Source organism: Arachis hypogaea, chromosome 14 (assembly GCF_003086295.3).
Source record: "Arachis hypogaea cultivar Tifrunner chromosome 14, arahy.Tifrunner.gnm2.J5K5, whole genome shotgun sequence".
NCBI lineage: Eukaryota > Viridiplantae > Streptophyta > Magnoliopsida > Fabales > Fabaceae > Arachis > Arachis hypogaea.
Window position 1 is genome coordinate 13,341,482 of NC_092049.1, and position 13,280 is coordinate 13,354,761.

The window sequence follows — 13,280 nt, forward strand, 5'->3', positions numbered from 1 at the left end:
TTGGGTATTTTGATTAGTTGATTGATGTTGTTAAAATGGTTTTCCTTGAATTATTGAAAGAGATTTATTATTGGCATTTAGTTTAATTTTGGAAACGATTTGATTTTAGAAAAGATTTAGTATTAAAATTTAATTTGATATCGAACCCGATTTGATATCGTAATTTGATTTTAAAACAAATTTGGAAAGGACTTAGTATTTGAAAACGGTTTGCTTATTGAGAATAATTTACTATTTTGGAAATGGTTCGAATAGGGTTTGAGGAACGGTTTGGTCTGAAACTGTTTGAGAAAACCGAGAGTTCTTAATTATTGATTGATGCTGTTGAATAAGGTTGATTTAGATTGCGATTTATAGGATTGGTTGATTGGATTGTGGATTTTGCAATTTCCTTGGGTTGAGTGTGGTTGTTGTAAAATTGTTATTGGAAGTGATTTGAATGATTAACAGGTTTTTGGTTTAATTTGGTTGGGACCCGAAAAGGGTGGCAATGTCCGAGTTTTAGAGGAGGTGCTGCCGAAATTTTAAGTTTTATTTGAAGTAATTACTTAAAAAGATTTGTTTTTAAACATTATATGTTTTAAGATTGATTTATTTATCAAAGAAAGAATTATGTTTGAACTTGGGATTGTTAATGAATGGGATGGAAAGAAGGATGATGAGGATTTTCTTTGAAATATGATTTTTGAATGAATTTGGAAATGAGATTTGGATTGATGAATGATTATGATGTTGAGAATGTTGAGATATGATCTTTGAATTATTTATATGGCTTATGAATTTGAAATATCTGAGATACGAGGTTCCCTGGATTAAGTGCCGTGGCTTGCCATCACGTGTACCAGGTTGAAAACTCGATACTCTGTTGACCCTACGACGTAAGTGTGACCGGGCACTATATAAATTCCCGGGAATGTTACCCCCATTGAGCAATATTGATTATTTGAGAAAAAGCTATGCATAGACTCTTGGGGATGCACGTCGGGGACAGTCTAAGGACAATTCAGACTTGTTGGGTTGGCTGGATAACCGACAGATGAGCCTCATCAGCCATAGGACAGGCATGCATCATATGCATTTGTATGCTTTGCTTGGGTTTGAACTTGTTTTGGTTTGCCTAATTGCTAAACTGTTTGTAACTGCTACTTGAACTATTTGCTGTAACTGCTGCCTACTTGTGCTTTCCTTGTCTGTCTTGCCTGTGTTTGTTCTGGCGTGCTACATTTGAGAATGAACTTTGGTGCTGAGTTAATGATTGTGTTGTTTGATTGCGTGGTTAGTTTCTGATTGAGATTCTTTTATAAGAAAGAAAATGTTTCGGATTTTTGAAAAATTAGACATTGTTTCTTCGAAAAGGTTTTGAACGACTACCTATTGGTTTTTAAAAGATTCATAAGGCAATGATAATCACCGAACTTGAAAACAGTTTTCTTATTGAATATCTTCTTATGACAACTTTGAAACTTCGTGGTGAGACCGTGTGGTTAGGTTCTCACCCCCTACAGCTTTACCTTTTCAGGAACAGGATAAAGAAGCGTTAAGAAGAGTTATACTGCGTTTGGTTTATATGTTGTTTTGTTAATTAGATTATTTTCTTCCCTCATCTTTATTAGTACAAGTTTGTAAGAGGGATAGGAGTTGTATGTTTTATATATATATATATATATATATATATATATATATATATATATATATATATATATATATATATATATATATATATTATGAGATATTATGTAAGGAGTCTTGTATATGAATCTATGCTTGCTTGTATTTTTCTTAAGATAACGTATTTATTTCCGGTTTTAAAAGAAATTAGTGATACAGTATTGAGTCACAGGCTCCTATTTTAATATTTAGTATGTAAAGTAGTCGTAATACTTCTTGCTATCAGAGTAGCGCAGCCGGAAGCGTGATTTCTGATAGTGGGGGTGTTACAATTAGTCCCTGAACTAATTTCTGTGAACGACATGTTGATTATGTACATTAATTTGTCAAGATTTGGACTCCTCGCTTAGTTTCATGTGACTAAGATTTACTAAAACTCCTATAAATTTGACAGACTCCCAACATCCTCACAAAAACGATAATAACAAGTTTAATTTGAAAATTTTGGAACTTTGGAACAGCAATCAAGCTTCTAAAACTCTAATAGGTCTCGATCACATAGAATCTGAGCGAGAAATCCAAATCGCAGTATGTTAATGTAACAAATCAACACATCGTTAATGAAAATCAGCTCAAGGACTAATACGAATTACGATTACAAATTTTAGAGTCTAATTTGAGTTAAAATTTTGAGAGTCAAATTAAATTCGACCTAAATTTCAAAAGTCAAATTGAGTATTAACTCAGCTATTTCAATTCAAAAAAAAAAAAAAGTAGTTGGGTACCACGTGATGATCTCGCTAGTATCATCATATCTTCGAACCAAAATGTTAGTGTGTTATTATAATTAATGATACTTATTGTATATTTATAAGTGATCTTATCATTCTTATATAAATTTCATTATTAAAATTAAACATGAAGTAGTTTGACTGGGTGTGTGAGTTGTTTGTTGGATGACAATGGAGTCTACCACCATATATGAGTCTGCTGGTCTTATTTAATTGACTATATTAGATGAGTTTAGTAGATGGCGGCAACCATATTTGATTAAGATATATAACATGTTAGTTAAAACGTATTTGATTAAGATATTCCACTATTTATGTCCACATCAGCATGCAATAATACATCCCCTCTAGTAGTCTAGTGTATGTATAGTAAGAGGCATATGTCGTTATCATATTCTTCATTGGCAACTATATAAATATTATTATGTCGGCTTTTTTTAATATATATATATATATATATATAATATACTTTCTTGTTAAGAATTACAGGTAAACGAGAAAAAGGACAAAAAAATATATATATAAATAAACCAAGTGAGATCAAATTTATGTAGATCTCCTAAGTTAAAAAGTTAAAAAGTTAAAAAGTGTTACTACATGTTCCAATTTACATATTTATATAAATTGACACCGTTACTTTTGTTTAGTATTTTAGTTAGTAAATTCAATTAGTGTTGATCAAATTATTGGAATTACATGCAAATTGAATATAATTGATTCGATTTATGCATGTTATTTTTAATTTAATAAATAAATATTAATTTTAAAGAAGTCTCGTAATTAAATATTTTATTAGTTTATTTTTTTTAATGTATAGAATAAAATATTTTTTAATTTTTAAATTACTATTGATTATGTAAAGTATTTTATTTAAAATTTGAGTACATGTATGAATATTTATATTTAAATTTAATTTTTTAATTGTTTTGCATGAAATAAAATAATTTTTTAATTTTTAAATTATTAATTATGTAAAAGAGTATTGTATTTGAAATTTGAGTAAATATATTTTTTAATAAATTTTTTTAATAAATATATTTAAATTATACTACAAAAAATATTTTATTCTATGCAAAATAATTTAAAAAAATTAAAAGATGTTAAGAGTACTATAAAAATTTGTAATGTCCTAGTGGCGTAGGTCAATACATGATAAACCGAACCTATTAGATTCGATTTATGTCTTTTTGCTCATTGCTTATAAATTGAATTTAACCAATTAGATTTACTAAAAGAGAAAAAACAAGCGTAAATTTAAACAGCCTTCTTCGATTTACTATTTATTCACGTGCATGTAAATCGAATAATCTCATTCGATTTACTATGGAAGTCACCATGCAGGTATAAATCGAATCAATTCTATACGATTTGTATGTAATCTTAGTAATTCGACTAACACTAATTCAATTTACTAGTTAAAATGTTAAATCGAACGTAGCTGTATCGATTTATATAGATATATAAATTGAAATATGTACGTAACACTTTTTAATTTGGGGATCTACATAAATTTAATCTTCACTTGGTTTATTATTTATGTTTTTTTTTTTTTTGAGAAAAACATAATTGAAAAAAATATATATTATTTTTATTAAGTTTAAAAGGCCTAAAATGCTATTTTTAGGATCGAAGTTCTGTATTTAAAAATAAGAGTTTATTATAAAAGATTAAAATACTATTTTTGTGTTGATTATAAAAGGAGAAAATATTTTTCTAAATAATTATATAAAGAATAAAATATCCTTTAAGAATTAAGATTGATTAATTTGTATTATAAAATAGAAATCTAAATTTAGTATTAAAAAGACTAACATATACCATGTAAGTTAATTTTGAAAAGATGAAAATTTTCTTTTAGAATGAAGGTTGTTTAATTGTACTAGCTAGACATTAGAAATTTGTGTTTGATTATAAAAAAAATTTAAAATACAAGTTTGGTTAATTTATTAAACTAAAATACCCCATTCAAGATTAATTTAAGAGACTTAAATGCCCTTTTAAAACTAATATTCTTTAACTAATTTCATTTTAGAAAGACTAAAACACCCCATTTAGGATTAACTTTAATGATAAACCACAAAAATCGTATACAAAAGTTTATATTGCTCAACAAAAAACTTTAAAAAATATAAATGACAAATATATGATCAAACATTTCCATTATTAAAATTTAGTGATTTTATTCCAAATAATTTTTTTTTTTTTTGTGAAAAACTGAAAAAGAAGTCTTGTGATCAAAGCTTGCTATGATATTTGCATGCAATTCTAAATACTTATCTAAATATTTAGACAAAAAATTGGATATAAGTATTTTATTTGCTAAATACAAAATCGGTTTTTGTTGCTTGTTAAAAAAAGATATTTTTGTTCGTTGGTTTTCGTCACATATATTTTGTTGTCACGTTTTTTATTTTTTCGAAGTCTTATTTGTTTTGCGTTATTTTTTGGTTATTTTTATCAATAAAATTAAAATTTAAATATGATTTTGATGTTAATTTATCCCAATATAAAGAATAAAAATATACTTTTTTTAGAGTTAAAGTTGTTTAATTGAATTAAAAAATAAAAATTTGAATTTCATTACAAAAGTAGTAGATACCGGCGGTTTCAAGAAATGTTGCTGTTTTTTAAATTAAAAATATTATTTGTACACTAAAATCAATCACTAAAATTAGTTATTAATGTATTTATATATAAATACATATATGATTTAATTTATTTTTAATATGTATTTTTATTCTAATATGTATATTGTACTGATAATTAATTTTAAAAGTTAATTTTAGTGTACATGTAGCATAATCGTTCTAAACGTATTCTGTTTGTAGAGTTATATATAACTAAATAACCTAAAACCACTACAAAAAAAACACCCATTCAGGTTCACTTTAAAAGTGTAGCCCAAAGTAAAAAAAATGATGCCTTAGGCTAAGGCTACGCTTTTCGGGCTACGGAAACGCTTTAGTGGGGATGCCTATTCGGCCATTGCCTATTCTCAAAGGCTACACTTTTCTGCACCAAGGGCTACGCTTTTGGCGTTTGGAAATAGGGTGCGCATTTCAAGTGATGCTGGCCAGGACCCAAGGCTACGCTTTTCAACTTCTATTTTTACCAGAATATGCTACACTTTTCAACGCTACTGCATCACCTATAAAGCGTAGCTACATTGTATACCATATCTACTTTATATAAGTGTAGCCTTAGGTCCTTCATTATTTTTTTTTATTTTCTATATATATATATATATATATAATAATCTTTTTTTTTTTAAAACGTGTACCCATAGATATCAACATACGGCTACGCTTTATAAGTGATTTCTATAATACCTAAGGCTACACTTTTTAAATGATACCACAATTGTGTTTCCTTTTCTCTTATAAAAAGACAACATGGATATTTTTGAATAGGCTACGCTTTTTAAATGTAACTTAAAAAAAGTATAGCTAAATGGATATTTTTCTTGTAATGTACTGAATATATTTGAACAACTATATATGCTACTTTAATGTGTAACATAAGTTGTGAGTAGAACAATACACAATATTATATATGAAATTGAATTTTATTCCGTATTTGCTACAACGCAAGATGACATGTTTTTTCTATAAGGTTAATTTTATTATATTCAAGATTGTACCGCGTATAATAACATATTAAAAATTATACAAGAAAGTAACATTAAGTATTATATCATTACATGAGACACTTCAAACACACGACAACATATATAAAAAACTAGAAACATAATACTCCAAGCCTTGTACTATCATACCTAATATATACTTTTTGGCTCTTTCTTAAATGGAACCTCGTGAAGGTGCTTATAGCTGTATTTAGACTAAAATGCAACCCAAATATTGGTATGTGTCATGTTCCTCAATTGAAAAGAATATGATATATTTTTTACCAACAATTACAAATTTTGAAATTGAATCTTCACATCAAGAATTAACTTTAGACATCTTTGTCCAAGTTTTTACTCATCTAATAATATTCTATATGGGCCAATCAGAACCATATTTTGGAGTAAAAGAAAATTATTAAAAAATAACATAGTTGTATATATGCAAAGACATATAACTATGTGCATCATATGGCCACGCTGCGGAGAACAACAGTTTCAATAGTAAGACCAGGACCAAATCCAAAAAGCACACCCCAATCAAGTCCTTCTCCAGTGGTTTTAAGTCCATTTTCAAGAGACTTCTTCCTCATCAAATCCATAATGAAGAATACACATGCACTTGACATGTTACCGTAATTACTAAGCACATCTCTGGTTGCTTTCATCTTCTCTGGTTTCAAATTTACCTTCTGTTCAACCTGGTCCAGAATTGCACGTCCACCAGGGTGTGCAATCCAAAATATTGAATTATAATCAGATATACCCAACGGATCAAAAGCTTTACTGAGTGCTTCGTTGATATTTTGCGAAATAATATCAGGGACACTCTTGTTAAGATAGAATGTAAGCCCAACTTCACGAAGGAGACCACCAATGGCTCCATGGCTGCCAGGGACAAGTTTTTGATCAGTCGAAACAAGCTCAAAGATAGGCTTCTCAACCTCTGGCACAGGATCAGAACCAATGATAATCGCAGCAGCTCCATCCGCAAACAATGCTTGCCCTACAAGACTATCCATGTCTGTCTCACTAGGACCACGGAAAGTGACTGCAGTATTCTCAGAACAAACGATAAGCACACGAGCATCCTTGTTGTTTTCAGCCAAGTCCTTAGCCAAACGAAGAACAGTGCCGCCAGCGAAGCAACCTTGGTGGTACATCATGTACCTCTTGACGCTTGGGTCGAGCCCTAAGAGTACGATGAGTTCGTAATCAACGCCAGGCAACGCAACACCGCTGGTGGTGCAGAAGATCAAATGTGTGATCTTAGACATTGGCTGACCCCATTCTTTGATTGCCTTAGTTGCAGCCTCTTTTCCAACCCTTGGTACCTCCCTGATCATCATGTCTTCCCTTGCATCCAAGGACGGTGCTTTGTATGCGCACATGTTAGGATTCTCCTTCAGTATTTCTTCCGTTAAATACATATGTCTGTTCTTGATCTGTGTTCTCTCACCTGAAATAATAATATGTAATTCACATCCATGAGTATTCTTTTTCAAACTTAAAACATCATCCACTTATATATTAAAAAAAATTGGGTTTTGACATTTTAAATTCCGTTCAATTTGCATATCAAACCTTTCAAGTTATTCATGTAGTGATTTAATTTAAACTTTCAGGTTTGATTTTAATAGTTTATCTAAATTTAGTTATAGATATAATGTATTAAATCTAATTATATATGAGTAAATAAATAAGTATGTGAAAGATCAAGAAAGTATATATGACCAAAATAAATTTGTTTATGTTTAGAAACATAGGAAAATAGTAACTTGTTAAGTAGTTATTGTTATTACTATGAGTTGGATATATATCATATTAAGGTACACGGTATAATATGTTAATTGTTGTGTATCAATAATCAATATCAAAGTAAAATAATGAATTTTAGGTTGATAAATATTAAATTAAATAATATTAAAATATTTGATAACAATACTTACAAATACGTTGAAATTTTTTCTTTAAGTCGGTCATGTGTTCGCTATTGGTTACTCTGAAATAATAATCTGCATATGTACTCTGATCAATACAATTTGCTGGATTTGCTGTGCCAATCGCCAACACGGTTGCTGGGCCTTCTGCCCTTTGTTGAACCTTGCGGATGTCATTCACACCCACCATGTTTTCTTAGCTAAGTTTTTTGGGATAGCAATAAGCTCAGATATGTTCTTTGGAATAACAAATGTATTTTGATTTGATGAAGACTTAGACAGGGGTGGGGGGATATTTATATGCTTGAGAGTAGGGGCATATGTGGAATTAAATAGAAAGCGTGCTCAAACGGTCAGCAGTGCTCGAAAACGATGTTCTCTGACTTCTTAGTTGTTCTTCTTTGACTTTGGTTTATTTTTATTTTGTGTTTGGTAGAATATAGTAGTATTTTTATTTCTCGTATTTGTTTTTTTATGGCAATCAACTTTGATTCCGTTTGTTAGGAATATCGTAGTTTTGGGCATATGCTAGGTGCATGCAGTAGGTAGCTGGGCACTCGTGCTTGTCATTACCATTATATGCATGTCATGTTGAAATTTAATCTCTCGAATTAAAAATGTTTGCGTGTTACTTATTAACTAGTGGTACTTAATTAATTATTGTATATTTATAGTTAAGTGATCTTATTATTTCAGAAATACTAATTATTTTTTGAATTTTAGTTTTTAGTCCCTTCTTTGAATTTAATAATATATTATTTTAATTTTTTATACCCACTTTTACAGTAATAATTATTTAAAAAATTAAAAAATTATTTGATTTTATTTTTTCTTTCTTTTAAAAACTGAATAAAGAACAATTTTTAAAGAAAATCTAATTGTACTGTTATTATTTTAATAAGAATTTCAACATTCAAAACGATGTATACTTTGACTGGGTGTCTGAAGAGTATGGTGGATGACACTGGAGTTTACCACCATATATATGTCTGGTATTAATTAATTAGTCTTGCTTGAACAAGTTAAACAATATAATATAATTAATTATATTATTTTATATACTACTACATACTATATATAATTTTTATTACTGGTCACTCTCTCATCATTTTATCAATGGAAAATATATTTTCATAAAATAACTATTGCGATTCACTACTTATAAACCTGTAACAGTAAAACTGTAGAATATATATATTTGAATAATGAAAATTATATATAAAATGATAACATACATCACTTACGAATATACAATAAGTACTAGTTAGTTAATTAATAAATAAACACAAACATTTTGCTTCGAAAAGATTTCAGCATGACATGGATAAATGGTACTAACGAAGCACGTGATGCCCAACTGCCTACTGCATCTGTTCAAGTAGCCGTCACATATAAAACAATAAAACAACGAAGAAGTCAGAATACATCTGCTGACGGTTTGAATCCAGGAACATTATTACGAGTTTACTACACTTTGAGTTGTTGAGCACGTTTTATATATATTATGTTCCAATAACTCCTCCATTATAATTCCACTTATGCCCCTAATCTGATGCATATAAATATCCCCCCTCTCCGTGCCTAATTCTTCACCAAAATACCAAACACATAGCTAATAAGCTTTGCTATCCCAAAGAACATAGCCAAGCTTTGCTATCCAAAAAACACTTCTAAGAAAAGATGGTGTCTGTGAGTGAGATCCGCAACGTTCAAAGGGCAGAAGGCCCTGCAACTGTATTGGCGATTGGCACGGCAAATCCATCAAATTGTGTTGATCAGAGTACATATGCTGATTACTATTTCAGAGTAACTAATAGCGAGCACATGACTGATCTCAAGAAAAAATTTCAGCGTATTTGTATGTATTTTTATTAAGTGTTTTTAGTTTTATTTTGTTTAATATTTATTAAAAAAATTATCATTTTACTTTTATATTAATTAAAATGCAAAATTAACATATTATACAACATATCATATTCACCGTTTGATATTAATAGTAATAACTACTTAATAATAACATTATTTTTATAATTACAAATTTGGATAAACTATATATTCAAATGGTACTTAAAGATTTAAGTCACTACGAAAATAACTCAAGAATAACATTATTGCTATATATTTCATTTTCTAGACTTAATCAAAGGTAATGATAGATGCAATTTACAATTTATTATTTCAGGTGAAAGAACACAGATAAAAAACAGACATATGTACTTAACGGAAGAAATACTGAAAGAGAATCCTAACATGTGTGCATACAAGGCACCGTCGTTGGATGCAAGGGAAGATATGATGATCAGGGAGGTACCAAGAGTTGGAAAAGAGGCTGCAACCAAGGCCATCAAAGAATGGGGACAGCCAATGTCTAAAATCACACATTTGATCTTCTGCACCACCAGCGGTGTTGCGTTGCCTGGCGTTGATTATGAACTCATCGTACTCTTAGGACTCGACCCATGCGTCAAGAGGTACATGATGTACCACCAAGGCTGCTTCGCTGGCGGCACTGTTCTTCGTTTGGCTAAGGACTTGGCTGAAAACAACAAGGATGCTCGTGTTCTTATCGTTTGTTCTGAGAATACCGCAGTCACTTTCCGTGGTCCTAGTGAGACAGACATGGATAGTCTTGTAGGACAAGCATTGTTTGCGGATGGAGCTGCTGCGATTATCATTGGTTCTGATCCTGTGCCAGAGGTTGAGAAGCCTATCTTTGAGATTGTTTCGACCGATCAAAAACTCGTCCCTGGCAGCCATGGAGCTATCGGTGGTCTCCTTCGTGAAGTTGGGCTTACATTCTATCTTAACAAGAGTGTTCCTGATATTATTTCGCAAAATATCAACGACGCACTCAGTAAAGCTTTTGACCCATTGGGTATATCTGATTATAACTCAATATTTTGGATTGCACACCCTGGTGGACGTGCAATTTTGGACCAGGTTGAACAGAAGGTGAACTTGAAACCAGAAAAAATGAAAGCTACTAGAGATGTGCTTAGTAATTATGGTAATATGTCAAGTGCATGTGTGTTCTTCATCATGGATTTGATGAGGAAGAAGTCTCTTGAAGAAGGACTTAAAACCACCGGTGAAGGACTTGATTGGGGTGTGCTTTTTGGCTTTGGTCCTGGTCTCACCATTGAAACTGTTGTTCTTCGCAGTGTGACCATCTGATATACTTAATTATATATCTATCTCTGCAGATATATGATTGTGTTATTTTTTAATAGTTATTTTTTTTTTGCTCCAAAATAAGGTCTAGATTGGCCCATATATTATTAATTGAGAGAAAACTTAGGAAAAATTGTCTATAGTTATTTGTTTATGTGAAGATTCAACATCAAAATTTGTAACGGTTAGTAAAGTATAAATCAAATTCTTTTCTTTTGAGCAACATGTCACATACCAATTTACATTTGGCTTGCATTTTCATCTAAAAACAATTATAAGCACCTTCGTATGAGGTTTCATTTATAATAAAGTAAAAAAGTATTAGCTATGATAGTATAAAGCTTGATAGTATTATGTTTGCAACTTTTATATTATTGTGTGCCGTAATATCCCATATAATTACCCCCCAACCCCCTACCTCTACTCCATCTTCTCTTACCCTTACATACACCGAACTCATTTTGCATTTTGTCATCCCTAGTTATTGCAAAGCCGCAAAGCCGCAGATTCGCAGATCGGATGATGTTGTCTTCAATTTGAAAGACATTATTGTTATTGATTGTTGTTGTTGCCGCTAGTGGCTATGGTGGGCACTACAAGATAGGCGCATCTTTGCAGCAGTTTTTTTCATGATTAGCTGTGGTTGATGGCAGCAACACTACTAATGATATAGAGGCAAAGATGGCAATGAGACTGCTAACTAGTGTATGAAAAGAAATAAAAAACAAAAATGGTTTACTTTTTTTAATTTTACGATATATATATATATATATATATATATTGTAATCAAATTTAGAGAGACTATCGATATCATTATCCGATTTGGATCGTAATTGGTACTTAATAGAAAGTATCTCTTAATAAGGCTATTATCAATTAATTTACTCTTCTTTTTATAAAATAACAAGAGAGAAAATAAAGCTATTTATATTTAATTTATTGTCACTAAAAACAAATAAATAACCACTTAAAATAATTTTTTTAGTAGTGATATGAAGCCACACATGTGTTATATATTATTATTATTATTATTACTCCACATTTAATATTATGTTATTTTTCTTTCTTCATAAACGACCTCCAATTTCTTCCATTATTTTTTCAGGTACGTATTGCAAACAAACTGCAGGCGAAAATTGGTGTTGAAATTAATGTAGTTCACATTAGCAAATTTGATGTACTTGTTTAATTGAATAAAATTTTGAGAGATCAATTTGATTTACAGGTGAATTTTTTTTCCTCATAATATTCTCTAATTCGACAGACTCAATGGCAAATAAAATTCTTAACTCAGTCAAAAACAAAAGCAAATAAGTTCTTAAAGGAGATTACAAATTCACCCTCATTTATTCTTTGTGCCATTAACAAACTTTCTTCTTCATCATCATCATTATTATTTAGACTCTATATTTAATATTATTTTATTTTTCTTTCTTCGACCAATGACCCCCCCAATTTCTTCCATTTTTCAAGGTATTGCAAACAAAATGCAGGTGAAAACTAGGGTTGGATACTACAAAAAAATCATTAAAATCAACGGTCAAATCAACAGTTAAGCTATTAATAATATTAAAAATCGACGGCAAAACCGGTGGTCGCTATTAAATTTATCGATTTTTCAAAATTCTAATAAAATTGATAGATTGCCAAGAAAATTTTTTTTAGCAACATGCTACATACCAATATATATTTGGTGCGCATTTTCATCTAAAAACAACGATAAGCACCTTCGTAGTATGAGGTTCCAATTATATAATAAAGTAAAAAAGTTTTAACTATGATAGTATAAAGCTTGATATATAATAGGAAAATTATCCCATATACCTTTTCAAATGAGTGGAATATCATATGTCTCATATGAATAAGTTGCCAATAATATATTTGTCTTATAGTGAATGATAAAAAGACCAAAATAACCCTATTTTTATGAATATATTCTCACAAATAACCGACTCAGAAACGTAGTTGTTTAGCTGAGGAATTTTTAATTGAATAATTTTTAAGGAATTTTTTTTCAGGAATTTTTTTCATTGAATAATTTATTGAAACAATTTTCTTTCCTGTTTATCATTTTCAGAATTTTTAATTTATAATAAGAATTTTATTGCTTTTTCCAGCTATATGTAATAAAGACAATATTAAACA

The 13,280-nt window shown here is 29.9% G+C and overlaps 2 protein-coding genes across 2 annotated transcripts; one reads left to right on the plus strand and one right to left on the minus strand.

Moving 5' to 3' along the window:
- Positions 1-6,274: 6,274 nt before the first annotated feature.
- LOC112741591 (stilbene synthase 3-like) lies at positions 6,275-8,242 on the minus strand. The gene is made up of 2 exons (XM_025790607.3): positions 7,974-8,242; positions 6,275-7,483 (listed from the first exon to the last, which is right to left on the minus strand). The coding sequence occupies exons 1-2, from the start codon at positions 8,152-8,154 to the stop codon at positions 6,492-6,494; spliced, it is 1,173 nt and encodes a 390-aa protein (XP_025646392.1). The 5' UTR covers positions 8,155-8,242; the 3' UTR covers positions 6,275-6,491.
- A 1,292-nt stretch (positions 8,243-9,534) lies between these two features.
- Positions 9,535-11,360, plus strand: LOC112741592 (stilbene synthase 3-like). The gene is made up of 2 exons (XM_025790608.2): positions 9,535-9,822; positions 10,147-11,360. The coding sequence occupies exons 1-2, from the start codon at positions 9,645-9,647 to the stop codon at positions 11,136-11,138; spliced, it is 1,170 nt and encodes a 389-aa protein (XP_025646393.1). The 5' UTR covers positions 9,535-9,644; the 3' UTR covers positions 11,139-11,360.
- Positions 11,361-13,280: the final 1,920 nt, after the last annotated feature.